This window comes from Amyelois transitella, chromosome 8, assembly GCF_032362555.1.
Source record: "Amyelois transitella isolate CPQ chromosome 8, ilAmyTran1.1, whole genome shotgun sequence".
NCBI lineage: Eukaryota > Metazoa > Arthropoda > Insecta > Lepidoptera > Pyralidae > Amyelois > Amyelois transitella.
Window position 1 is genome coordinate 534,179 of NC_083511.1, and position 27,806 is coordinate 561,984.

The 27,806-nt window shown below is 36.0% G+C and overlaps 2 protein-coding genes across 5 annotated transcripts in view; one reads left to right on the forward strand and one right to left on the reverse strand.

Annotated features, from left to right (window-relative positions):
- Positions 1–8,348, forward strand: part of LOC106140826 (uncharacterized) — a 346,955-nt gene extending 338,607 nt beyond the window's left edge. For all 3 annotated transcript variants that reach the window (XM_060945415.1, XM_060945413.1, XM_060945414.1), the window contains 2 exons: positions 5,679–5,800; positions 6,130–8,348. In XM_060945415.1, the coding sequence (XP_060801398.1) occupies positions 5,679–5,800; positions 6,130–7,233 (1,226 nt within the window). In that variant the 3' untranslated portion in view covers positions 7,234–8,348. The remainder of the gene's footprint in view (positions 1–5,678; positions 5,801–6,129) is intronic.
- A 194-nt stretch (positions 8,349–8,542) lies between these two features.
- On the reverse strand, positions 8,543–22,105 carry LOC106137314 (formin-binding protein 4). 2 transcript variants are annotated; one of them, XM_060945469.1, is made up of 11 exons: positions 21,613–22,105; positions 21,174–21,308; positions 20,543–20,732; positions 19,902–20,184; positions 18,352–19,024; positions 17,680–17,903; positions 15,886–16,019; positions 13,555–13,678; positions 11,959–12,105; positions 9,955–10,185; positions 8,543–9,363 (listed from the first exon to the last, which is right to left on the reverse strand). In XM_060945469.1, exons 1-11 carry the CDS (start codon positions 21,833–21,835, stop codon positions 9,268–9,270), a joined length of 2,460 nt encoding a protein of 819 aa, XP_060801452.1. In that variant the 5' UTR covers positions 21,836–22,105; the 3' UTR covers positions 8,543–9,267. The 2 variants fall into 2 exon arrangements, with proteins under 2 accessions (XP_060801452.1, XP_060801453.1); XM_060945470.1 differs by having other exon boundaries at positions 8,544–9,363; positions 11,998–12,105; positions 21,613–22,083.
- Positions 22,106–27,806: the final 5,701 nt, after the last annotated feature.

Sequence of the window (27,806 nt, forward strand, 5' to 3'; positions counted from 1 at the left end):
AATACAATAATCACTATCTATTATCAAAGAATAAGGTGTGTTTGTTTGTTTATTGTTACGTGTTGACCCTTGAAGGCAATGACCTTGACTGCAGACTGTGGGTCAGTTCGTGTAGCGACGGCAAAATAATAATGAAAAGTCATTGTGAATACTGTTAGAAATCTGTCTAATGTTAATTGCATTGGCACTTAAATTTAGAATTGAAGTTATAAAATTTTTTTAAAGTAATCTGTATAATTTTGGTTAAAATTAAAAAAAAATTTGTTAATTGTTGTTTTTTAAAAGTTATCAATCAAAATATTAAAAAAGGGAATGGATTACATCAAAGAATTTGGTGGAAATAATCCCATGATTATTAAAAAAGAAACTGTAGTTAAAATTTTAATAATCCTTATTTTGCTATCCATACCACCGCGTAACACATGCTATAGCCAAGGTTTGATCAAATATTTGACGCAACATGCGTGCAGTCAGTAATTGCATTTTTGTATAAAAAAATGTATAAACGCTTCCTGAATAGAATATTGATGATGTATATAATATTGTACGGTCCATCACAGATAGCGTTATTATTAAAAGCTCATTATAGTCTTAATTAAAGCTTTGTTCGCGTCACGAAGATCCTATTAATTGTAGTGTTTTAATATGACAAGGTCTTGCATAGTGACGTGCAGGCTTTTTTCGTAGGCAAATTGATTGATCGATCAATTACTTGAACTTAAGACTTTACCGCCAACTTCACTTTACTAGACTTGCCCGCGCGAATTTAGCGCCACTTACAAAAGAATACAGGTTTTTCGCAAATACCATGGTTTTTACCAGGATGAAAACTCTTTGTTACTCTATGTCCTTCTCCAGACGCTTAATTATATATACGCGATTTTTCAAGAAGATGGGTGCATTAGTTAACGCGTGAAGAGACAACAAACAAATAAAATAACTTATTTTCGCATTTGTAATATTAGTAAGGATGTGTTTATAGGCAAATTGGACCCAATCTATTTATTTTAACGTAGGTATACACTGGCTTAACTAATTATATCACCGGCTTTCCCGTGCCTGTAGGAATTTTCAGAAAAGATTAAACTGTAGGTACTCATGTACGCATTAAAATGTGCAAATGTACGCCTACCTCTCCGGGAAAAAGTGATTTTATGTATGTATGTATGTACTCCTATTTTATTTTAATTAAATTTAGTGTAGAATTTTCACCGTGAAAGCAACACAAGGCAGACATTCGCATAAATTACATACGAATATATACGAAGCTGTACGAAAAACGAAATATCTTTATGTTTTTTACTGTTTATAATCATCTAGTAAAATAATCATTAAAGACGTCTGAAATTAATCAAGTGGAAAACGTGCTTAACTTCCTCGTGAAAGGTTCAAAGTGTAATTTGAAACAGCCATCGATACAGATAATGCTTTTTCCACTTCTGGTAATTAATTTCCCCTCAATTACCTTCGCAGTTCCTGGTAACATGACACCCTACCGCAAATGGTCAATGAATGACTGCACTCCTAACTTAGGTGTTGTTTTTCAATTGAGCAGCTGAACGTGACCTTTCAGTCTTTGCGAGACTGTTGGCTCTGTCTACCCCGTAAGAGATAAAGACGTTTGTTTATTATTTAGGTACACCAACAGGTAACAAGAACAAAATTTAAAAAGTAGTAATATAACTAGCATGCAACCTACATGATTATGTGTATGTAGTTATGTACAGCTTTGGTGGTAGGTAGTACCTAAATGAGACTATTTTAGTTTAAGCATTTTACTAGGGATTTTCAAAGCAAATAGATTTCTTTATCGCTATCATATATAATGTCACGATTTACAAAGAATTAAGAAACTTTCGCATTTACAATATTTCAGATACTTACCTACCAAGTAGGTGCAAAATTATCGTTTGTTATCTATACTTATATTATAAAGCTGAAGAGTTTGTTTGTTTGAACGCGCTAATCTCAGGAACTACTGGTTCGAATTGAAAATTCTTTTTGTGTTGAATATACCATTTATCGAGGAAGGCTTTAGGCTATATAACATAAAACTGCAACTATTAGGTGAAAAAATTCGGGAAAAATGGCAAAAATAACTATTCCACGCGGAAGAAGTCGCGGGCACAACTAGTTGAAAAATAATATTGATAGCTACAACTTTTTAAATGTTGAAAATAAAAATAAGTTTCCCAATGAACCTATCATTTATCACAATCTCAATATGCAAAGATCATCACATTCCAGCTGCCGACATTTCATTACATAAACAAAACATAATGTTATTAACATTATCGTTCAACTTCATATCAAATTCATAGTCACGATCGCCGCAGTCATATACGTGTCTAACATGTGTTAAATTAATTTTAAAATATATTCGTTTGGTATATTTTTATAACTGACTAATTTGTTTACTTGAAATATGAGAAGCTTTCATTTAAAGATTGATGAATGGGGATGAGGCAAAAGACGTATTAAAGGACAAGAAGGAAGGAGGAGTAAGTGCGTAAAAAAGGAATAAATCATACTCGTATCAAAAGGTAAATACATAGTTCATACTTTTTTATTTCGGAGAGTATGCCATATTGAATTGGCGCCGTGAAGATCTCGGCACCAATACAAAAAAGAACCACTCCATCTCTTTCCCATGGATCTCGTAAAAGGCGACTAAGGGATAGGCTTACAAACTTGGGATTCTTTTTTACGCGATGTGTTAGCAACCTGTCACTATTTGAATCTTAATTCTTTCATTAAGCCAAATAGCTGAACGTGGCCATTCAGTTTTTCAAGATTGTTGGCCCTGTCTACCCCGCAAGGGACATAGATGCCAAATGGGATTATTCTTCTTAGCGATGTGTTCACAATTCAATTTGACCAACGAGTTTTAAAGTCGCTCCGTAAGGTATAAGACAATATATTTATATCTTCTCCCTCTTTACATGAGTCGCGGTTCCATCCCTCCTCCCGGGAGGAGAGCCCGGGGTCCTCTTTTTGACTACCTATGACCCTCTATTGGGTAAGTCAGGCACTCTCTCGAATGGACTTTTGACCTCCGCAAGTTTTGCAGGATAACCTAATTTTTTTTTATTTGATCATAGTTACACATCCAGTTGTCTGAATGTGCACGATTTCTCACAATTTATATGTAAGTACCTATGTACAAAACATATATTTTTATAGCAACGTATATTCCACATATCAATGTGAAGGCTGACACCCAACAAGGTGTGATAATGTGGTTTTATGAGTTAACCGCATGATCTGATACGTCTTCCGATCCGCTACAAGCTGTAGACTACAAGACATCTGATAGTTTTATTTGTTTCTCACTGCCTGTATGATTTTCCTAGGGAAATCTCTATTTTTTTTTGACGCTTTTTACAACTTTTGTAGGTATTACCTAAATATGGAAGTAAATAGTACGAAAATTATACATACATACATAGTCACGTCTATATCCCTTGCGGGGTAGACAGAGTCCACATTCTTGAAATGACTGAAAGACCAAGTTCAGCTGTATGGCTTTATGATGGACTTGAAATTCAAATAGTGACAGGTTGCTAGCCCATCGGCTACAAATGGAACCGCAGCTTATAAGCCTATCCCTTAGTCACCTTTTACAACATCCATGGAAAAGATATTCTAAAGTTCCCAAAAACACAGCACTAGGTACATATAAAAATTATAATATCTACCTTATTTATTTTCATACATGATAATAATTTATCTACAAATTAAGGTCGATTAAACGTCAAGTTGGAAAGAGATTAAAAATCACCAAATGAGTATGACCACGAGCAAACAGTGCAATATTGGGTAGGCCAAAATATGCTATTTTCAATGTGTATGAGTAACATACAAACAATACGATAACTTGTGTTGATGACCTGAGGTTACTCAACGCGGATTCTAAGAGTCAATATTTATTGCACCATTTACGGTATAACCAAGTGTGACTTAGAAATCACAAGAATGACTAATAACAAACATAAAAGATCCTATTTGCTAGCGATGTGTATTTACTACCTCTTTATCATTAGGTATAATGTTGGATCTCACTTAGTATAAGTAGGTACATTGGGACTCAGAGAAAAGTATACCGCCTATAATAAGTCTACTGTATGAAGGTATTCGGGGCTCACAAGTACACCGACAGCTTCAAATATTAAATGTAATAGGAATAGAATTCTATAGATAAACTTATATACTTAAGGGTACAATTTAAGGGCTCACCAAAATAGCTTTTGTTTTCCAAATTTTAGTACCCAGTAAAATAAATTAACTCCATATAAATTAAAATCAATCTATACTTAGTTTCCCAAAGTAAAACGTATTAAGCTTCAAAATAAGTATACACACGTCAGAATAATCGTACGTTATGTACAAATATTCTTTTTGATTGCCAAAATGGATAAATGCTCACCAAATATTGTTTCACTAAAACAGTAACATTGATACCAAAATGTACAGTTCAAATTTGCTTTATTGTAATCAAATTATGTAACCAAAATCCAAAATATATTATGGTCAAGCTAAGATTACAATTGTTTCCCTGTATTACTCACAGATCATAATTACATTTTTTACCCCGCAACCCGCCCCGCTGCCACCGGACAGTCGACTCTGTAGAGGCGTAAAGGATAGTCGTGTGGATATTTTTGCGGCGCAGCGCTCGCGCTTCCTTTGAGTTAAGATGTCCGATGAAGCTTTGGCGGGACCAAGTAATGTTGAAGCACCTCTACTTAATTCTGAATCCGATTCTGACCACGAAATTATTCAAACACAATCGAAAAGAAGACGCAAACAAGGAAGATCTTGGGTATTCGTCAATTGTAACTATTGTGTTCCTTAAAGTGCCATTGATTATTTTTAAGTACAAATTAATCTTATAAGATAAGATTGTATAAGACTGTAATTATTGTGTTCCTTTTGAAGTGCCATTGATTATTCTTAAATAAATCTTACGAACACTTTAATAAAATTTCTGTTTTAATTTAGATTTTTTATTTCCTCATCTACCAATGGTTTGTTTCATTGTATACCTTAGTCATTATGTGTTGCAATAATTGACAACAAAGTAATTATGTAACTGCATAAAAATATATAATTAAATGCATAATGCATTAATTATGTAACTTGTGTTTGGTGTAATCAATATTATATTTGGTATGAAAAAAATATTTGCGGTTGACTGTAATTTTTTCCCTCAGCATAGATAACTAAAATGAAAGTAATAAAATAAAATATTGGTAACATCTCCTTAGCGATAATTTACAAAATTTGGACTCAAATTGACTTTAAAGGTGTGTATTTATTTTTATAGAATGTAATAAAAAGCAAAATAGCTTTATTTCTAGAATATTTTGTGATACACAATTTGGTGAGCATTGATCCGTTATGGCAGGCATTTCGAATTTATTGGAAGTAATATAGGTGCATTTCTGGTAGGCGTTTAAACACAAGCCTACACTTAATAGTATGCAGGGATCGTGGCAAGTGGAAAGATGTGGTCTCTGCCTACCCCTCCGGGTATTTCCCCGATGATAATGATTTTTCTTTATCATTGTGTCTTCCTTTTTTAATGTACAATTTTACTGAGAATTTCAATTAGTTCTTAAGTTCTCCATAAATTTTGTCAATACCTTCAATAATGTTAAAAAAAATTTCAATTCCAGGTCAAAGGGACAAGCCCTTCGTGTCAGAGGAGGAGATGCGCCTGCGCACCCCACGTCCGGACATCTTGTCCGTGCCTCCTAATAACAACTACTACGATGGATTGAAGCAGGCTGAGACCAAGGTGATGTATATCTTTGATGGCTTGTGAGAAGATGAGTCTCACAAGTTCAGGACATTGGGCATGCAAAGTCGCGGCAAAGCTATACTCGTATAAAGTGCACATAGAGGCGTTAGGAGTATTGAAGTCACAGAGTAATTTTTTATATACATATTATATTTACATTTATATCTCAGAAAAAACGTTCGTCCATGGAGGATTTCTCAAAAACAAAAAAGTGAGCGAGCGAAGCCGCAAAACTAGTCTGAAAATAAATCGATTACATTAATTTTATCTTACCAGCCATGAAAACGTTAGGGAACATAGAATTTAAATGAACTTTATATTTTCAGTTCCCGATTCACCCTGGAAACAGCATCGTCGGAGTGGCCGACACCATATCGACCAACAACGACTTAGACAGCGGGAAGAACAACTACCGACCACCTACCTCCTGGTCCACGGGAGTTGGTGTCCATGGTCAGAATAACGCTGATTCTACCTTCACCCAAGGCACTTCCCACCAAGATATTACGGGAGCCGCTTCTGACAATATTACTCCAACATTCCAGCCTTCTACAAACTCTTTCAAATCGTCAACCGAAAGATTCTTCAGAAGCACTGAGAGACCTATCCAAACACCTTCGCAAGATCTGAGTCCTCCAATAGCTCCATCCACAACAGAACAACCAACTTCAGATGAATTCGACCTCGATGTGAGAATGAAAACGGATTCTTCTGAAGACCCAGTCTTCAATTTCATAAAACGTTTCGATCCTAACTCGCCTGACTCTCATAAAACTGCTATGTCGAAATCTGAAATTATTAGCTTGAATCAACATTTACCTGCTGGGCAAATCAGCGCTGAAGAGGAGAGAACTCCAAGAAAAAATGATAATGGTGATACCTTCAATACAGTTCGAGGGACTGATAAGAAAACAGTGACCACATCGCGATTTGATACTGTAAATTTGAAGCCTACAGCGCAAACGACAGAAACGATTATACCAACTCCTAACAGAGAACTTGTACCACCAAAAGACGAGTACAACCAGCAGCCCTCAACAACTGTAGGCCCACCGATTTATTACGAATGGAAGTGGGCTGTGCCGGCGTTTGATTTAGAACCACCAAAGCGCAATAATGAGACGGCTACGGAGAAGCCCAAAGGAAAAACCGTGCAAGGCCGTAGTCCTTTCAGCAGCGTCACCAGACCTCCTCCTGTGACCGTTGACCCTTCTCCGAGTAACGTAGAGTATAATACCAGTTCGTACTTCGTCCCAGATTACGTGTTTCCTTTGGATAAACCTCATCCTGGTTACGATGGGGAGAATTCGCAGACTTCATTCCAAGTGAAGATAAGTCAGTCTAATTTCGGCGAAAACCCCAATTGCCCTCAGTGTCACCCCGCCTACTTGAAGCCCGGCACTTGTGAACCGTGCATAGTGAAGCGGTAACCTAAAGGACTATTTTAAGTCTTAAAGTCGTGTTGCCGCGTGGTCTACCTTATAAATGCCTAGTTATTTAAAAGCCATAATCTTACATTTAAACTTTTATACTTTATTTCCTTGCGTCATTGTATTGAACAACTTTCAAATTAATTTCTGCTGAATTTGATAATGTAAACCATGTTCCATATTATTTATTTAAATACCTTTTCATTGCACGTGAAAAACCACCGAGTTTTTTTAGATAACGGAGTAAAAACATTATTATCCCAGTAAAGCCTATTATAACAAAATGTTAGTTACCTTACAAAGAAATATAACTAAGCATATATATAAATAGTATACTAATTTTATATAAAAGTATGATGTATAATAAAGAGGCAACATAATAATCAACGTTAGTCCAAATAAGCCAATGTTAAACATAAGCCATAATACTTATTAGCATAAGCGTTAGTATATAGTACAAATTTCAACTCATAACTTACACGTGGGCGTTACAAAGTCTGAAATAATAAATGAAATAAGTGTGTGAACAGTAATCAATATTAAAAACACATATATTAACAGACAGAGCCGATAGTCTCAAGGCTCAAAGGCCTCTTTTTGTTGGCCGGCTTACGATGGAAATGGGATTCAGATAGTAACCGGCCGCTAGTCCATCGTATTAAGGAATACCAAGTATTTATCATACTTGATTTTCAAAAATCTGTTTGGGTACACATTAAGTCCGCCTTTATACCATCTCTGTGTGTTTTGTATGTTTTACTCTTATGATGCAATAAAGAGTTTTATCTATCTATTATCTGTACTTTTTCTGGAAATAAATTGGAAAAGATTGATTTTGAAATTTGGTAGTCTATTTTATACCAATATTAAATCAAAATGTCAAATAGGTACAAAAGACGATCATTTATTCATTACAGACTTGACGCCTTTTAATAGATACCGTTGTATATTATTTATTTATGCAATACATTAAGGATTATTATAGAAATGCCCATAAACGAATTTATAGTTACCTTATACGTGTCCTAATAGTAATCTAAGCTACTTATTTTAGCTTGAAATTGTACTACAAATAAAAATAAATTGTAATAGGGTATAAATTAAAATTATGTAATAAGCTGACATACTTTTTTTTAATTTTTTGTATATTTGCCTATGATTATGTAAAATAAAGAAAATTGTTTTGTATTTAAATGTTTTATTCGTCCAATTTTTGTGCAGAAGATACACAAAATTCAAAATATTATTGGTAGTATATAGGCATTTCAAGTGATAGAAAATAAATGAAAAACTATTTTCAATTTCATCAGATTTATTATAGAAATATATTCTTTATTTAAATAAGAAATATATACAACTGTACAATAACCTATGTAAGTATAGCAATGACTTGTGAAAATTTCAAATACCTACCTGATTTAACTTTTTTAAGACAGGTATGTCACTATTAGTACAGTTTGTGTTTTATACATACATAATATATGTATGTAGGGTTTGTGTCACTGTATATCAATGTTGGTATCGAAGCATTCCGCCCTATTTCAGAATAAACTATCAATGTACTCTTTTTTAGCCAAACGTACCACAGATATGACTTTTATTGGCGAATAACATGACGTGACGCCTTAAAAATGATTTTAAAATAAAATCCATACAAATATTATAAAGTCGAAGAGTTTGTTTGTTTGAACTCGCGAATCTCAGAAACTACTGGTTTGAATTGAAAAATTCTTTTTGGGTCGAATAGACCATTTATCGAGGAAGGCTTTCGGCTATATAACATCACGCTAAAACTATTAGGAACAAAGAAATAATAGAGAATGTGAAAAAATAGGGGAGAATTATTCATCCTTGAGGGCCTATAATAACTATTCCACGCGGATGAAGTCGCGGGCACAGCTAGTAAATTATATTTTATCGTTAAACTAAATAGAAGGTCGTTCAACTAAAGATGTATGTATTGTGTGCGTATGAATGTATGTGTGTATGTAGATTTTATTCATAATTTTTTGATCTTAAGTTTAACGTTATATTTCAGTCAGAATTAATCTCTTCGGCAACTTGTTGCCATTTGGCGACTAAAGACGAAACTGTTTTATGTTTCATCCCTATTGACGCAGAAATCTTCACCTGTAACAAATGAGCATGTATTAACATTCAACATTTTTATTCATATTGTACTTAAATGATACGAATTGTGCTGTGTGATGCCTGGCATTTTAGAATAGGATCACTCGCATATCTTTTCCATGGATGTCGTAAAAGGCGACTGAGGGATAGGCAAATAAAATTGAGATTCTTCATGTAGGTGATGGCCTAGTAACCTGTCACTATTTGATTCTCGATTCCGTCTTTGAGCCATACTCGTACAACTGAACGTGGCCTTTTAGTCTTTGTAAGACTGTTGACTCTGTCTACCCCGCAAGGGATATAGACTGTATGTTTATCTACCTGTTATCGTCATTAATATTGAGCAAAAAAAATACGATAAAATCACGATTATTGTATGAACCTTAATTTTTTATTTTTAGTATTTTTTTGAAATTATATAATTTGTGACAATTTTTGGTTTTTAGCTATTACGGTTTATGAGATACATTCTGGAGACGGACCGACTGGGAGACTGACAGACAGCGAAGGCTGGGTACTAGGGTTCCGTCTATACCTTTTGGGTACAGAACCCAAAAAAAAAATATATGAGAATAACAGAATAATACTCACTTTAGACTTCTTTTTCTTAACTTCTACCTTCCTTTCTTCAATTTCGGGAGGCGGGGGCGGTTCGGAAGTCGCGCTAACAGTTTGGGGAGGAATGTTGGGCGGGAGGGGAGGATTGCAGGGGGCGGGGGGAGGCGGAGGGGCGGTCTTCTCGAGTTCAGCAATGTCGTTGTAGAAGGATAATAGCGCGTCGCCAATCTCCTGCTTTTTCTCGCGTTTCGGTGAATCCAGAGACTGAAACATGAAAAGAAACGTTAAAATCATAAATAACTGCTTGAAAATAAACAATTTATATCAATACAAATCTGTTAATACTTGAAATGATCGATCAACCCTATCCAATTCGAGCAAGGAAAATAAAAACACCATTAGAAAAATATTGGGACTGGAATATTCTGGGATTCTTCATTAAAGCGACGGGCTAGCAACCTGTCACAATTTGAATCTCAATACCAACTCAATATAAAGCGATACCAGCTAAACGTGGTCTTTCAGTCTCTCAAGACTGTTGACTCTCTGCAAAGTTGTAATATCTTGGTAATATGTATGTATATATGGGATCTCACAATAGTCTTGGTAACATGTATGTATATATGGGATCTCACAATAGTCTTGGTAACATGTATGTATATATGGGATCTCACAATAGTCTTGGCAATATGTATGTATATATGGGATCTCACAATAGTCTTGGCAATATGTATGTATATATGGGATCTCACAATAGTCTTGGTAACATGTATGTATATATGGGATCTCACAATAGTCTTGGTAACATGTATGTATATATGGGGTCTCACAATAGTCTTGGCAATATGTATGTATATATGGGATCTCACAATAGTCTTGGTAACATGTATGTATATATGGGGTCTCACAATAGTCTTGGTAACATGTATGTATATATGGGGTCTCACAATAGTCTTGGTAACATGTATGTATATATGGGGTCTCACAATAGTCTTGGCAACATGTATGTATATATGGGATCTCACAATAGTCTTGGCAATATGTATGTATATATGGGATCTCACAATAGTCTTGGCAATATGTATGTATATATGGGATCTCACAATAGTCTTGGTAACATGTATGTATTTATGGGATCTCACAATAGCCTTGGTAACATGTATGTATATATGGGATCTCACAATAGTCTTGGTAATATGTATGTATATGGGATCTCACAATAGTCTTGGTAACATGTATGTATATATGGGATCTCACAATAGTCTTGGCAACATGTATGTATATATGGGATCTCACAATAGTCTTGGCAACATGTATGTATATATGGGATCTCACAATAGTCTTGGCAACATGTATGTATATATGGGATCTCACAATAGTCTTGGCAACATGTATGTATATATGGGATCTCACAATAGTCTTGGCAACATGTATGTATATATGGGATCTCACAATAGTCTTGGCAATATGTATGTATATATGGGGTCTCACAATAGTCTTGGTAACATGTATGTATATATGGGGTCTCACAATAGTCTTGGTAACATGTATGTATATATGGGGTCTCACAATAGTCTTGGTAACATGTATGTATATATGGGATCTCACAATAGTCTTGGTAACATGTATGTATATATGGGGTCTCACAATAGTCTTGGTAACATGTATGTATATATGGGATCTCACTATAGTCTTGGTAATATGTATGTATATATGGGGTCTCACAATAGTCTTGGTAACATGTATGTATATATGGGGTCTCACAATAGTCTTGGCAACATGTATGTATATATGGGATCTCACAATAGTCTTGGCAACATGTATGTATATATGGGATCTCACAATAGTCTTGGCAACATGTATGTATATATGGGATCTCACAATAGTCTTGGCAACATGTATGTATATATGGGATCTCACAATAGTCTTGGCAACATGTATGTATATATGGGATCTCACAATAGTCTTGGCAACATGTATGTATATATGGGATCTCACAATAGTCTTGGCAACATGTATGTATATATGGGATCTCACAATAGTCTTGGCAACATGTATGTATATATGGGATCTCACGATGGAGGGCGGGGGCGGCGGCGGCGGCACGTCGTCGGTGCCGGGCGGCGGCGGTTCCCACAGCGGCGGCGGCGGCGTGCGCGGCGCGGGCGGCGGCGCCTGCTCTTCCTAAATAATCCATTCAAATACATATATATGGTCACGTCTATATCCCTTGTGGAGTAGACAGAGCCAACAGTCTTGAAAAGACTAATAGGCCACACTCAGCTATTTAGATTAATGATAGAATTGAGATTCAAATTGTGACAGGTTGCTAGCCCAGCACCTAAAAATAGAATCCCATGTTTGTAAGCCTATTCCATAGTCGCCTTTTACGCCATCCATAGGAAAGAGACGGAGTGGTCCTATTCTTTTTGTACTGGTTCCGGGAACCACACGGCACTAAAATCAAAATCCCTGTTGAGATATCACCATCTTGTCCGGCACAATCTTGCACGGAGTGGTGCATCCTCAACACTCTGGATGGGAGCCCGGGGTATGCCTTTGACCATGGATCCTGGATTGGGTGAGTCAGGTTTTACGCGAAGCGACTCCCAAACCGACTTTAATTCCAAATTCAAGGTCACATCTGCTAACAGCGTTTGAAGAGATAATGATTTTAGCGGACCCCAAAGTTAAAAGCTGCCTATCCAAGAGATACCCATTTAAACTTTAGAATGTTTGCGGACAGTATTTATCTAGGAATATAGCTACAATGAGGGGTTGCGTGCTTTCCGGGGAGGAACCCTGTTCTGCCTGAGACAGCGAGATAAATCTAAACAAAATATATGGTATTTCAATATTTCAAGGTATAAAATTACCATAGCAACAGGCACAGTGTCCGTATTAGTCAGGGCAGAGAACCCTACCATTCGAAGTCAATTTCTCAGTAAAAAATGTTAGACCTAAGTCTCTCATGTTCTGGATATACTAACTCTTGAAATCACGTAGCTTCAGTTTTAGATGTACATTAAAAATGGCGACTAATCTAGGATTGGGCGATGCCTCCTTTCAGGGGAGAAACTAAAGTTCCCACAAGCCACAATACTCCTGTATTGGGTAAGTCAGATAATGGCACAAGGTGCTTACAACCGTGGTCAAATTAACTTACACAACTTGGAATATTTCTTTGATTCCAGTTGCATCCTCTCCTTTCTAGAATATATACATACAAACATACAGGTCCTAATCATAACCACCCTTTTTAGTTCGCCATAGTCAGGTAAAAAGAGTTCAGGAGTGGAAAGAAGCGATCACCATCTTATATAAGGTATTTCTGGATAAAATCCTGGATGTTAACACACCGTGTGCCATGTGGTTCCCGGCACCAATGAAAAAAGAATAGAACCACTCCATCTCTTTCCCATGGATGTCGTAAAAGGCGACTAAGGGATAGGCTTACAAAATTGGGATTCTTTTTTTAGGCGATGGGCTAGCAACCTGTCACTATTTGAATCTCAATTCTATCATAAAGCCAAATAGCTGAACGTGGCCATTCAGTCTTTTCAAGACTGTTGGCTCTGTCTACCCCGCAAGGGATATAGACGTGACAATATGTATGTATGTATGTTAACTCACCATGGCAGGTGGTCCAGGGTGCGGCGGCGTGGTGCAGATCTCCATGTCGGTGTTAGCCTGGGCGGGGTACTCCCATTGCTCGAAGCCGTCGGATTCCCGCCGGTATTTGTACCGGCCCTCCGACCTGGATGTAAGAAGACAGTGGTACAAATACATGTATGGGAGATTTGTAGTAGGCCGGTGGGTTGAAGGGTTTGGGGGGTTAAGAAAATGTACAGAGGAGATAATAATATGGTCAGACTTTTTTTTTTTGGTTTTCTGTGTTTTATTTAATGTTTTCCCGTTGAAAAATTACATGCAATTCATTTTGTTTCTTTTTTATTCATATACATATATGGCTAGCCACTGAACAATATTTTTTTGTTTGTCACTTCAATCTGATATCAATTAGAAATTTTCTATTAAATGTGTAAGTTTCAAGATAGATATATTATCAAGACAATGAACAAATCAACATTTCGTAACCCCACAAACCCGCCGACCCTAAAGGCCGCTTATCACTAACTCAAACATATCTGATTTATAGGAGTATACTAAACCATTTGGAATCATTTGTGCCTCGGCTACGACACAAAAGGCACAAAATCCTTCGCCATTCTCATATCTAAGCGGTGTAGTTAGACATAGCCATAAATTTAAACTGTATGACCGTATATTGAAAAGATATAAATAGTTAATCGAAACTAGATAAACTATTTCTTTTTTTTTATTTACAGCATGTAGTATTTATAATTGGGTCATAAAATGTAAAATATATATAGCTATGCTTATTTCCACCCCGCGAACTCACGAAGCGCCTTCTGGAAAAGACCAAAGCATATTATCATGGAAATTGATACAAAAATCTGATTAATAATCGTGACTTCTTACCAAACTCCTCGGCGCGAAGCCATGGTGTACTGGAGAAGAATTGTCTTGATTTTCCTTTTCTTCCTCATCTTCTTTCCTTGGTTCTTATAATTAGGGCAATAGTAATGGCGGTGAGGTAACAAAATATTAAGACAATAAAATTTTTCTTTGTAATATTTTATTAATATTTAGGTACTTTTTATCACAGATTTGAAGTCATTCTCAGCCTCACAATACATAGAATTTAGATTTAAAGTGTCCAATTTCATAATAATAATGTTGAAGGTGTATTTGAATAATTAAGACCCGATTTCACCATTATTTTAAAAAACAGATTTTTACTAAAAGAACATTAAAATTAACAGATTTTAATATTGTTGTTAATTTGCCGGTCCTAAAGATACATATAACAAACCATTACAAAATCGGCTATTAACTGACCGACACACGACTCATTCTTTCGTTTAATTTTTTTCGTTAAATTACATAGTTGTATAATAACAGTAAAATTTTTAATAAATTTTAAATAACCATGTATGTAACTTTAACGTTTGACCTGGTTTATAAAGCCACAAACAATATGTGGGTATCTGCACATGTTCTAATTAACTCTTAACTTTTAACGATTAATGCAAGATGCAACAGCCTGTTAAACTAAGCAAGTTTTTGAAATCGGGAGTTAATATTTTTACATTTTTACAACATATTATATAAACATGTAAGTAGATGGACTTATATTATAGATTCATACAATACATTAAAAAAATCATGTGGAAATATATTGAGAATATCATAAGAGATTAAACAGTCATAACAAGAACAACTTACATAGTTGAAAACTGAAATATCATTAGTTTAATTAATAATATATCAAAAATAAATACATATATAAATTATATAAGCATTTTGGAAAAATATCCAAAACACTTTGGTTTTACCTGCAATAAATGATGAATACACAGCCATTTTATATCACAGCATCACTTTTGTTATAGTTTAATGCAAATTTTTGAGGGTAGTCAAAGATTTGAGGGTTTTAATTCACTTATCACTCACTAGAGTTCGTCTTTTATACATTTGGGAAGAAGAAGGGAGGATGGCATAGTACTTAATTATTTTTAAAACCAGATAGTTTAGCTAGCCCCAATGTTAAACAGATACTAATTTCACGAAATTTCATGTTGGGACTAGAAATTTCGTAAAATGAAATATCTCATCGGGATGAGAAAGTTCGTTCGATCCAAAGATTCGAACGCCAAATAGTTATAAATACAATCCCAAAGTTAAAAAAGTTAATACCTCATGAATACAGTATATGGTTTAAAAGAGATGGAAAACATATGTGTGGTTTATCGATAGATAGTCTGTAATCCAGCCACTCCTCCCTCGCTTCATCCCCTGCCCCTCTCCCGCACCGTAACCTCTTGGTGTGATATGAAAGTCCTCGTATAGTGACAAAGGCGGTATAAGAGTGTGGAGTACCTCTGGAAGACGCAGAGCCAGCCGCGCGGCGCCGCGCCGGCCTCGAGCCGCGCCAGCTGCGCGCGCGCCGCCGCGCCCCACGCGCGCCAGTACGCGCCCGCCAGCGCGCCCGCCGCGCGCGCCGCCGACAGCGTCTGCGGGAATAGATCTACTTCATCCACATTCAAAACTCTCTATGCAAGCTCGAGCCGGTTTCAAGTACTCTAACCTGACCTCTTGCCAGGACCTTGTCTTTTCCTTAATTTGGTCAAGGTACGTTCGTCTAGGCCTTCCCACTCCGACCTTTCCATCCACACAGTATTTTTGCCTGAACTTACAGTATACATCTCTGAACTGAACTCACAGGATGCCATCGGAGTGTTTTGCGATCTGACTAAAGCATTTGATAACGTAGATTATAGAACTCTTCTGCTCAAGCACGCTTATTACGGATTCGACACAACTGCCGTTGAACTAATAAAATCATATCTTAGTGATAGATTACAGACGGTAGATTTAAATAACACAAAATCGAAAAGAGCTAAGGTAAAAATAGGGGTACCGCAAGGTTCCATTTTGGGACCTTTTCTCTTTCTGGTGTATATTAACGACCTGCCTTGCATGATTGAGAAACAGACTAGCATCGTGTTGTTTGCAGATTATACGTCACAAATTTTTAAGATAAACCGTCGTAGGGAAATCTGTGATGATGTGAATAGCACTTTAGCCATTTCTTACTAGTTTACAGTCAACAACTTACTGTTAAATGCAAATAAGACCCAATGCATTAAGTTTACACTTCCCAATGTGCGGCAGGCAAATGTGTATAAGTAGTAAAAGATTAGATTTTGTTGATAGTACTACTTTCTTAGGAATAACATTAGATTCAAATTTGAAATGGCATGCTCACATTTTAAAACTTTCTAAAAAGTCGTATTAGACATTTGACGGATGTGGCATCTGTTAAGCTAGTATATTTTCATAGTTTAATGTCATATGGTCTACTGCTGTGGGGAGCAGACACAGACACAGACATACAAATTATTTTCATTCTACAAAAAGGGCAATTCGAGCTATCTACGGTCTAAAGCAAAGATTCACATAGAAAATTTTTCAAAAACCTAAATATTTTAACATTGCCTACCAAGTATATATTTGATAACATTATGCATGTTAGGAAAAACTTCTTTCAAACTTTCAAAAAAGTAGGTGAATGTACTGTACTGTAAATCACTGCGGAACAATTATGAGTTGTTGATCCCAGCGCATCGGCTGGCTAAGGTAGGAAAATCATTTCTGATTAATTGTATTTTATAATAAATTACCAAAGTGTTCTTGAAATGAATGATATAAAATTCAAAAAGTACATTAAAGATGAGTTTTGTAGGAAAGCCTATTATAGCACGGAGGATTATATTAATGATAAACATGTGTTTGGCCCGAGCTTGACATAATAGCCTCTTAAATGCTCGTGAATTTTTGACATACTTTGTACAGTGTGTACATATATTATTTTATCTTTATTTATTTGACGAAATATTCGTATTGAAATATTTAGTTTTATATTAATTTATGTTTTTTAATGTAGACAGTGTGCATTCGTCTACGATTTACAATGCTGCAGTGTAGTTCGTTCCGCTGCTTCTTCTACACATGCGCTTTGGAAGCGGTAGTAGTTATAATGAGATTTAAGTGATGGGACGTCAATAAGTGATGATACCTTGTATCCAATTTTGAAAATAAATCTATTCTATTCTAAATAATTCAACATAACTAGAGTAAGAACGTCATATGTGCATATTAATACAAACTTACCTGCATTTGTATCAGCATTTCTTGGACGGGACTGAGAGAGGACACTTGCAACGAGTTCAAATATTTAAGCTTAGCCTCCACGAGGTCCGTGTGCTCATCCAGCTCCGAGTCCTGCTTGGCTTCGTTGTTGAGAACCTCTCCCTTCGTGAAGAGTAAACCGTTGCCGTAGGTTATAGTGTTCTTTGGGGCCGGTGGACTGTCTTCTTCTTTGGTGAAGCCAAGTCCTATAAAAGAGAAATAAATATATATAAGATAGATAAGAAGATAAGAGATTATTGTGTTTTTGAGATTTACACACCAAATCACGTCCTTGAACTTCAAAGTGTATAGAAATAACTAATGGTCACAAGATTTAAAGGCCACCCTGAACTACTGAACCTATAAAATTTGCCAATTAACATTTTGAAAACAATATATAAAAAAAAATTAAGCTCTTAGTTACTCCACTCCACTCCATATCTTTCTTACAGATATCATAAAAGGCGACTAAGGGAAAGGCTATTCTTATTATAACTTGGGATTCATCTTGTAGGCGATATCATTCAACTTGCCAAAATTTCAATCTTAATTCCATTATTAAGCCATAAGGTCTTTCAGTTTTTCAAGACTGATGTATGTTGGTAGATACTTATTAGACTAAAAAATTACAGCGGGTCAATATATAAATCATACCTGTTCTTTCACTAGAAAACCCTTCAATATGCTGAGAATACTTCGTAGTATAAGCCGGAGTGGCCACCGGCTCAGTTTTCTTCCGTTCCGGCAACACCGAGTTAGAAATCCTCAATTTTTTCCTATTCACATTCTCAATCGGTTCACTACTGTCCATCAGATACATATTCCCTGCTTTTTTCTCTATAACCGGCTCTGTTTTTAATTCTTTCTCTTCAATAACTTTCTCCTCTTTAATATTAGCCGTGCTTGGGAATAGTGCCGTGTCGTCAATATTTTTACTGCAAGGAAATAACGGTTTCATACTATCTTCTAAAGGCGGTGTACAATCACCGTTATTGCTTTTAGGCGAATTTCTTTGGCTATTACTCTGTGATGATGGATTGGAAAATGTGTCTGTTTTTGATTTGGATTTGACTTTAGGCAGTTCCTTCTTTTCGATTTCGTCTAAAAGTTCATCAATGTTAGTATCTATTTTGCTGTCTCTACTGTTCTCTTCTAAATATCTGGGGGAAGCCGTTCTTGAGCGAGTCTCGGCTTCGATGATCTTCTGCAGCTCGCTTGGTATTTCTCCGCCCAATTTTTCCAACAGTCTCGCCTTGTCTTTTAGTCGTTTGAGTAGAGTGTCGTCGTCTTGCATATCTTCATCGTTCACTTTGGGAGAATTTTTAACCTGAATTAAAAAAAAAAAAACAGGGGTATTACTTTGTGTGCTCTTAAATTTGGCTTTTAGTTGTCTCTCATTAAAGCTCATTTAGTCGAGGAATGCACTAAAAATGGACATAGACTAGCAAAGTTTTTCAGTTAGAAGGCTTTTACAGTTTATCGCTTTTTTTATTAAGCTGATCTACATTGTGATTGGCAAGATACAAGAAATAGCTATACTACTTCTATGTAACTATTCCTTTAATGGCCTCTAAAGACAAGTAGCGTTTTATGTCTGGACCTTGAATAATTTTAAAAACCTAATGGATAACACCTCAGATTGAAAACTTTAACCCATCACAGCGCTTGATAACTGATCCCTTGTGATTGACAACTAAATAGATCTGACTTATGTCTTACTCCTCATTTCATTACGAAAACAAAATAAGTTGCAAATACATAAGAAAGATCCGTGAAGACAGTGTTTTCAAAGTTAAAACAAAGAAGAATGGAATATAGTGAAATGAAATATAAAAAACTTTAAAATCAAAATAAAAAGTACTAAAGGATAGTAATATTGTCAATAACACTGGATAGTTATTCTTGTAGCGAGGTTTCAGGCGCTTTTTGTCATCATTGGTGTTATCATATTAATACTGGGGTTTAGATAACCGATGCATAGTGGACTTTAGAATAGTGGACTCCATATCTTTCTCATATATGTCATAAAAGGCGATAAAGGGATTTTTTGATACTTAAGGAGTAATTTGGGATTCCTCTTGTAAGCAATGGGCTGGCAACCTGTCACTATTTGAATCTCAATTCCATTATTGGATTCAAGACTGTTGGTTTTGTCTACCCTGTAAAAGATATAGACGTGACTATAGGTACACACTATACATCACCTCTTCATTTAAGTCCACATTAGTCTCAATTTTACTAACGGGCGATTTTGGCTTTTCACTGATCAACTCTGGTGGCATTTCGGGACCGATAGGAATGGTGTATTCCATATTCGGAGGTAGAGCTGGTCCATATTCCACTGTAGGTTTCTTTGGCTTCTTAGCGGGAACTTTCGCCTTGGTTTGTACTGCTGGTACTTTTGAAGGTGCCGGCTTCTTGATAGGACTCTCTTCATCATTGGACTCCGAGTCTGAATTGTGGTATGATGTGATGAGCTCGATTTTCCTGAAAATAAAAAAAAAACATTTAATTTATTACATGTCAGTGTATCAACCTATTATATATATTTATTTATTTAATTGTTATCCCACCACCCAGACGTACATCTCAGTTAAGTCCAAAGGTTCAACTGGCAGACAATGCCTTATGGCATTAAGTTCTTCTTATGCATTCAGGTGAATTATGATTCAATAAAATAAAAAAATCTAGCTGAAGCTCGATAAGACCTATGTCAGCTTTTTGTGACCAATTTGTGTTATCAACATTGGATACAAGGTGTCACTTATTGGCAGCAACGATTTCTTATAATTAATGTTCTACCAAGTGTAGAAGTAGAATAAAATTACATTTTAGAACAACTTACACAGGCTCATCATCCGAATTCCTTCTTCTCTTCACAGCTTTAGCATTTCTATCTTTACCCGCTGCTGGAGCAGCTTCGTTCTTGATGGTTGTTGCTGGCTTCACCACTTTGGCTTTGTTCTGTATGTTCTGCTTCTCGGCCAACGCCTGTTGGTACAACTGCCACTCTTCTGCTGATACTTCTGCAGAGCCTTATACAGAAAAGAGACATTATTATTAAGAATTAAATACTGATAATGTTTAACGGTTTCTCAATTGCAAGATTTACATTTACATTATTATATTCATAATTATTAGTTTCAATGGTAAGTATTTGCTAAATGTTACATGATACAAAAAGATTTCACAAAGTTTTACAATTCACCTAGTATCACTTTCTTTGAATTTTTAACACATAAATTGTCATTGTTGTGAAGTTTGTCAACTTAACTCTACCGACATACTTTGGAAGGATTAAAATTTGTCTCAATCTACATATTAATCAAAGGAATGAAAAGAAAAAAATGTCTTAATAATAATTCAATCCAACTACTCTTAGTTCTGATATTAAAATGCCTATAAGTTACCAATACCATCTTGAGCATACATTCACTTAAGCCGATGTTAAAAGCATGTAAAACTTTAATACGAACCTGATCTGCTCATCTGCTGCTGAGCAATCTTCACAGCTAGGAGGTACTCCGGCGGTGCCTCCCACGTTACAGCGTTTGTTTGCTGGTTCCAGTAGTATGTGAACCCGGTGCTCTCATCGTAACATGCCGACCAAGCTGTAAAGTTATTTTCGTTTGATTATTCTAAAGAGTTTCTCTCATTCTCACAAAACCCTTATTTTGTCAAAAAGGTGTTAGTATGTTTTAAGTTCTTGGCAGTTATTCTCATTTATGTGCATTAAAATGTATGGTTGGTTGGCGTTTTAAATCTCCCCACAAATGTTGGTGTTTCCCAAAGCAATCTTTTGGCTTGCCAATGATGGCATAATAGTTTGTTTGTAATATCTTTATTACACAGAAATTTACAGTTATTTACAAAAAATATTTTTCTATTTTCTTACAATATTATAGAAATACTCACGGCAATAAGGCACTGGCGCAGGATGGATCCCTGGAGGCACGGCGGCTAAGGCCGCAGTTGTAGCGGTCGGTGCCTGCGGAGGCATCGCGACAGGAACACTTGTAGTTGCACCACTTATAACACTAGTAGTAGGGACCACTGCATTTTTTACTTGCTCCTCATCGGAATCCTCATCCGAGTCACCGTAACCAATCAGTCCAGCTAACGGGTTTGCTTTATTCATTTTTGTATACCTTTACTTCACTTCAACGTCGTTCGGGATTTTTAGCACAATATCATTAGAAATGATTGCAGTTTGTATTGTGAAAGAAACACATGTAACGTAAAGTTATTGGAAGCACATAATTCTCACTATTTATCTAGATAAGTCTTCTACTTTAAATCAAAATAATAAATGTGATGCGACCAGAAATTCACCAGCGCATGTTCAATTCACTTCACACTGATTGACAGTCGTGTCATGTCACTATTGTCAACTGTCTCCAATGAGAAGACGCTAAATCAAATAAGCGCCAGATTGCAAAAAACATTTCCCACTTGCCACGACCACTGCATAGTTACTTCTTTTGCATCGTCTTCTAACTTCAGTAATTATTTTGTCACCTATTTTCGTTTTTCGAAATCTCAAAATTGCTTAACATCTTTAGAAAGTGCTTGGTTTCAAAAAATAGTTGCTAACGTGGCCATAAAAGCGCCCGATTTAGGATCCAAAGCTTTAAGTTGGCACCTCTAAAGTTAAAATAAAATTGAAACCAAAATGGCGACAATTTTGAATTTAATTTTTTTTTTCTGTTTTAGCAATGACGTTGAGATGCACAAACTAACTGTTTAAATAACTCAAAGCACACTCAGAGTATACATAAATGACATGAAAACCTAAGAAATGACCAATAATAAATCTCATCTGATTCCATTTCCGATCTGAAAACCTGACTAAAGAAAGTCATTCGATTCCATCCATGTCTGAAATCCAATGAAATGCCCAAAAATTCCGAATTATAGACATATACAGAAGTTTCAAAGATGATAATTGATGATTTAGAAAGTAAAGTGCGACTTAAATGCTTTATTGAACAATTTCACACACAACACTACTTATAAACTAAGTAAGCAAGTTAGTAGAAAATGAAGACATAGATAGGGCTAGACACTGCGAGTGTATACAGTAGACCACATTAATTGAATACCACCTTTGTCATAGTAGTAATTGCCGTTCTTGTATTTTTATTAGTACATACAAACACATCTCTATCCCTTACGAAACAGACAGGGCCAACTGTATTTAAAATACTGGAAGGCCAAGTTCAGCTGTCATACATTAATAGGTAATAGATCTAGCTTCAATATATAATAGTGCATTTTTATGTGTGGCCATTTTACCACGTGTTCCAAACCGCGTGGGAAAATGGTAAATCCACCTTTGCAAGTAAAGTATAACGATGTACCATCGTGCTGTTTTAAGCTAATAACAGTAAAGTTAACTGAAATTTAAGACATGTACAACACATTTGTCTTGAAGGCCACGTTTAAATTAACGATGGTATTGAGATTCATAGACAGCGGTTGTTTATTTATATATTTATGTAGGTACATCAAGGAAAAAGAAACAAAAATAAAATTTATGTAAACTAAAGAGAAATTCAGTACGAGGGCACTACTTATTTCTAAAGAAATTTCTTCCAGTAAGTAGTAGTTTAATAAGAATGCAAGAAAGTCCCTATCGTCCTGCTTGTAAAATCAATCTTTTTAATGCTTGGTTCATAGCTGATTAAACCGGCGGTATCTACCCATACCTATGTCATTGGTGATAACTTTGCCCAGTAATTCCGTCGGCCATCAGTTATTTAGGGCGCGCTATCAGAATTGTGTTAATAATCCTATCAATTCATCAGACCGATGGCCTACTTCGGTCGATTTCAGATTAGGTTCCCGCTGGCGCTACGGGTATTGATTACCTACGGGTAGTTTACTTAACTGACTAAAGAAGGTGTTATGCTTTTAGAACGGTTCATCAACAGCGTCGGTGGTTGCGGTAATGAGCTTGACTAAAAAAATCATGGTGCGCGTAGAGGGCACAGGTTCAAATCCTACCTCGGCCATATGTCAATGACTCTTTTTATGAAGATGTACATTAGTTTGAGTGTTAGCCGATATTTCTATGGCGACGGAAAGGTTTGTGAGGAAACCTCCAAATTTAGAGAGCTGTAGGTATATTCAACCATGATCTAATACGGTGTAGGTACCCTTACAATTAAGGAGGTAAGATGGGTAAAAACCTGACAATCCAGAATCATGGTCAAAAAGGCTATAATAAAATGTAACCGTGGCTAATGTCAGGAGAAATATTTTTATGTGAACCCCAAGAAGTATGAATGAAATTACCTCTCGCCCGCGAGTCCACCTACCTATGGGACTGTTCTTCTTCCGTAATTCACACTATATGTATGCAGAATTTCAAGAGCACAGTGGCATTACTTTAATACATAGGTACATACATATGGTCACGTCTATATCCCTTGCGGGGAAGACTGAATGGCCACGTTCAGCTATTTGGCATAATGATAGAATTGAGATTCAAATAGTGACAGGTTGCTAGCCCATCATCGCCTAGAAAAGAATCCCTAGTTTGTAAGCCTATCTCTTAGTCGCCTTTTACGACATCCATGGGAAAGAGATGGAGTGGTCCTATTCTTTTTTGTATTGGTGCCGGGAACTACACGGCATTTTAAAGAGGTAATAATCAAATAACCTTTTTTTGCATTTATAATATAAGTAGAAATTTCCACGGAGTGAATCCCTGGTAACAGTAAGCTTTTCGTAAAGTGGTTTGAAACGCAGGTTGGAGCTTTTGCAGTGATTTTATGGCTATCGATCTTTCAATGTTTAAAATCTGTCGTTTATCTTTAGCGAGCGAAAGCTCAAGTATATCGCTATAAAGCTTCTAAAAAGCTCCGTTATGAGACCGAAGTTTATGTCACAAACTGCCTTTGGGATTATGTAGGGAGGATAGGAAAATAAGCGGATTTTTTAAAATAAAAAATACATACATAGATAAAATCACGCCTCTGTCGTGGAGGGTTGAGCAAATACTACCTACATCTTTCCACTTGCCACGATTTCTACATAGGTACTTCTTTCGCTTCATCCACATCCATAACTCTCTTTATGCAAGTTATTTTCGGGTTTTATTGACCTGACCTTTTGCCAAGACTTCCTTAATTTGATAAGTATCTACGTGCTATTAAAAAAAATATTCAGAACAAAGAACATAATAGACAATGAACTTACTTATTATTAAAAAAATACGTATTCCTAACGGGATCGACAGTGTCAATTTTTATGACTTGTACATTTTGTATATTTTTTTGGAGTAACAAATAGAGGGGTATGGGTAATGGGTTTTCTAATGTATCGAATTGAAACAGATTCGGGGCTTTATTACCTCCAATTAGTGTTGTGAAACTATCGATATTTTACATTCGAAAAAGACCATACAGTTTGTGCGATAGTAGCTTGTATTACGACTGATGAACTATCAATAGTACCTATTGATGTTATCGATACTGTCAATAGATCAGAATGAATGAATAAATGAAAATCTTTTTTTGCGTAAAATGTGATATGTGATATACATGTTTACGTTAGATGTGTGGATGATATGTTTTTTATAAGTCTCACTTATTTTGAACGCGCCGCTTTATTTAAATTGATCCTATTCTTTCTTTTTCCGCTCAACACGACAGTGACAGCATACGTGGTAACTTCGGAGCTCGAAAATACCCGATAGCTTACTAACGGAGCTGTAGAACACTAATTCAAATTCAGTGAGTTAAAAAAAAAAATATTGACTCCAATTGACCGTTCTGCTAATAATTACAAAAATAATAAAATACCGCTAATATTATATATATTTGAGAATAGAAGTGGTCGCGAATTCGCATTCTAAAAAGGCCGGTCGACCGTTTCTACTATGAAGCAAGAAGAACCCTGGCCAGGGCACAAGAACCAAACAACAATTTAAGGTTGTTGTGTTGTGCTATTTACATTCCCGCTTTTTGTTCCGCTTATATTTTTCGGCAATTTTCAATCATGTCTTTAAACCAAAAATCCAGTGACCTCAATAATTTATTTTTTTGCAACCCCACATTTGATTATTTCTGATCATAGCAATACTATCAATTGAGTGAAATAATATGGAAACACTTCGATCTAAGCTATTGATAGTGTTGTTAACATTGAGTACTATTATATAGTTTATCGATAGTCTTCTATCGAGCGGTAACACTACCTCCGATTGTTGATTGTTTTTGTTCCCGTGAATTATGTTTATTGCGTGACCTTTACAATCCGTCTTCATTTCGGGTTGAAACGTTATTTATACCCTGCTTGAGGATTCGAGTAGCTTTTGTATCGAATTTGTAACGATAAAAAATAAAACTGATAATATGAGGTTTTAAATTTTTCTCTCCCTCACAAATTGGTTGATCAGCTAATCAGTATTAGTATGCGAAAGCAATTTTTTTTTACTTTTACTATGATTTTATGAAATGGAAACCCACTATGAAACTGAGTGCAGTTTAATCATCCAAACATGCTGTCATACTTTCCTTCACGAATAAAAATAAATTTGATATTTTGTGTGCGGAACAAGAATTTATTTATAAATAAGTAACTTAATTAAATTCAATTGATTTTTAATAGCAATACCTAATAATTTATTAATTCACCATTATGGTGTCATACGAATTTGCTACGCGCTTCGCACTTGCTACGCGCTACGGTTCTTTCCACTTCCACGATCACTGCATATTTCTTTCGATTCATCTAGTTACATTTATAACTCTCTTCATGCAAGCTCATCGGTTTAGGGAACGCCTGATTTAATCAAGGTACCTACGTTCGTCTAGGTCAGAGCTCCCCAAACTTTTTTGTGTCGTGGACCCCTTGCCATGTTTTTCCGTGTTGGTAGTAGTACTTACCTGATATTGATTTCCTGTATCCTACAACATATACATTTTTTTTTACTTCATAGGTACTTTTATAAATAATGTAAATGTTTTTTTTTATATTATAAGATAGTATGATGTAAGTAAATAGGTACTATCAGTGTATGTGATGAAATTCACTATCGTGGGCCCTCATTTTCATTTCATATACCGCAAAGTTTTTTTTGCTGACGTAAACGCCTTGCAGGTTGCCATAGACCCCCAGGGGTTGATATAGATCACTTTGAGAATCAGAGTGCCGTGTGGTTCCAGGCACCAATACAAAAAAGAATAGGACCACTCCATCTCTTTCCAATTGATGTCGTAAAAGGCGACTAAGGGATAGGCTTACAAAATTGGGATTATTGTTTAGACGTTGGGCTGGCAACCTGTCACTATTTGAATCTCAATTCTATCATTAAGCCAAATAGCTGAACGTGGCCATTTAGTCTTTTCAAGACTGTTGTCTCTGTCTGCCCCACAAGGGATATAGACGTGACCATATGTATATGTTGAGAATCACTGGTCTAGGTCTTCCCGCTCCTGGGCGGCGAGCAACTTACTGTTTGCCTATAACAGCAAGATATTCGGCCTTGTCGCGCCATAGGGCATCGTGGTGGAATGCCCTGCGATCCCATGATGCCCTTAAAATGGCAATAAGGGCGCGTGGTGGGGATTTAGTGGCTAGGATGGCACAGTAGGTCCCATCCTTTCTCTGGAGACCCGGGAGGTGTAAAAAGTATTTACCCAACGAAAACAAGCAAAAGACCTTCCCACTCTAACGTTTTCATTATCATTCACACTCCGCTTGTATTTTTGCTATAAAGCAATTTCCACCAGACATTGTCAGAGATGTCGCGTGGAGAAATATGGACTGACAGCCTGATTGCCTAAAAATAATACAAATAACATATTTCTTTGAATATGCTCCATCGCTCCTGTTTAGGTAACATTTCATTGTTTGCTCGAAACGATTACACGAACGGTCATTACGCCTAATATACATCGTGATAACATAAGAAATAACCATTAATTGTTTCGTAAGCATCATTAGGCTTCCTTTTTACGCTAGACGTTTTATGAGATAACAATAGAAATAATTATATCGAGTGTAATTATGCCTTGTGGTTTTAAGAACTCCTCGATCAAGTTCAAGAAGATAGGGCAAAAGAACAGACGAAGAGTGTGAATGAATCGAAAGAATGGGAT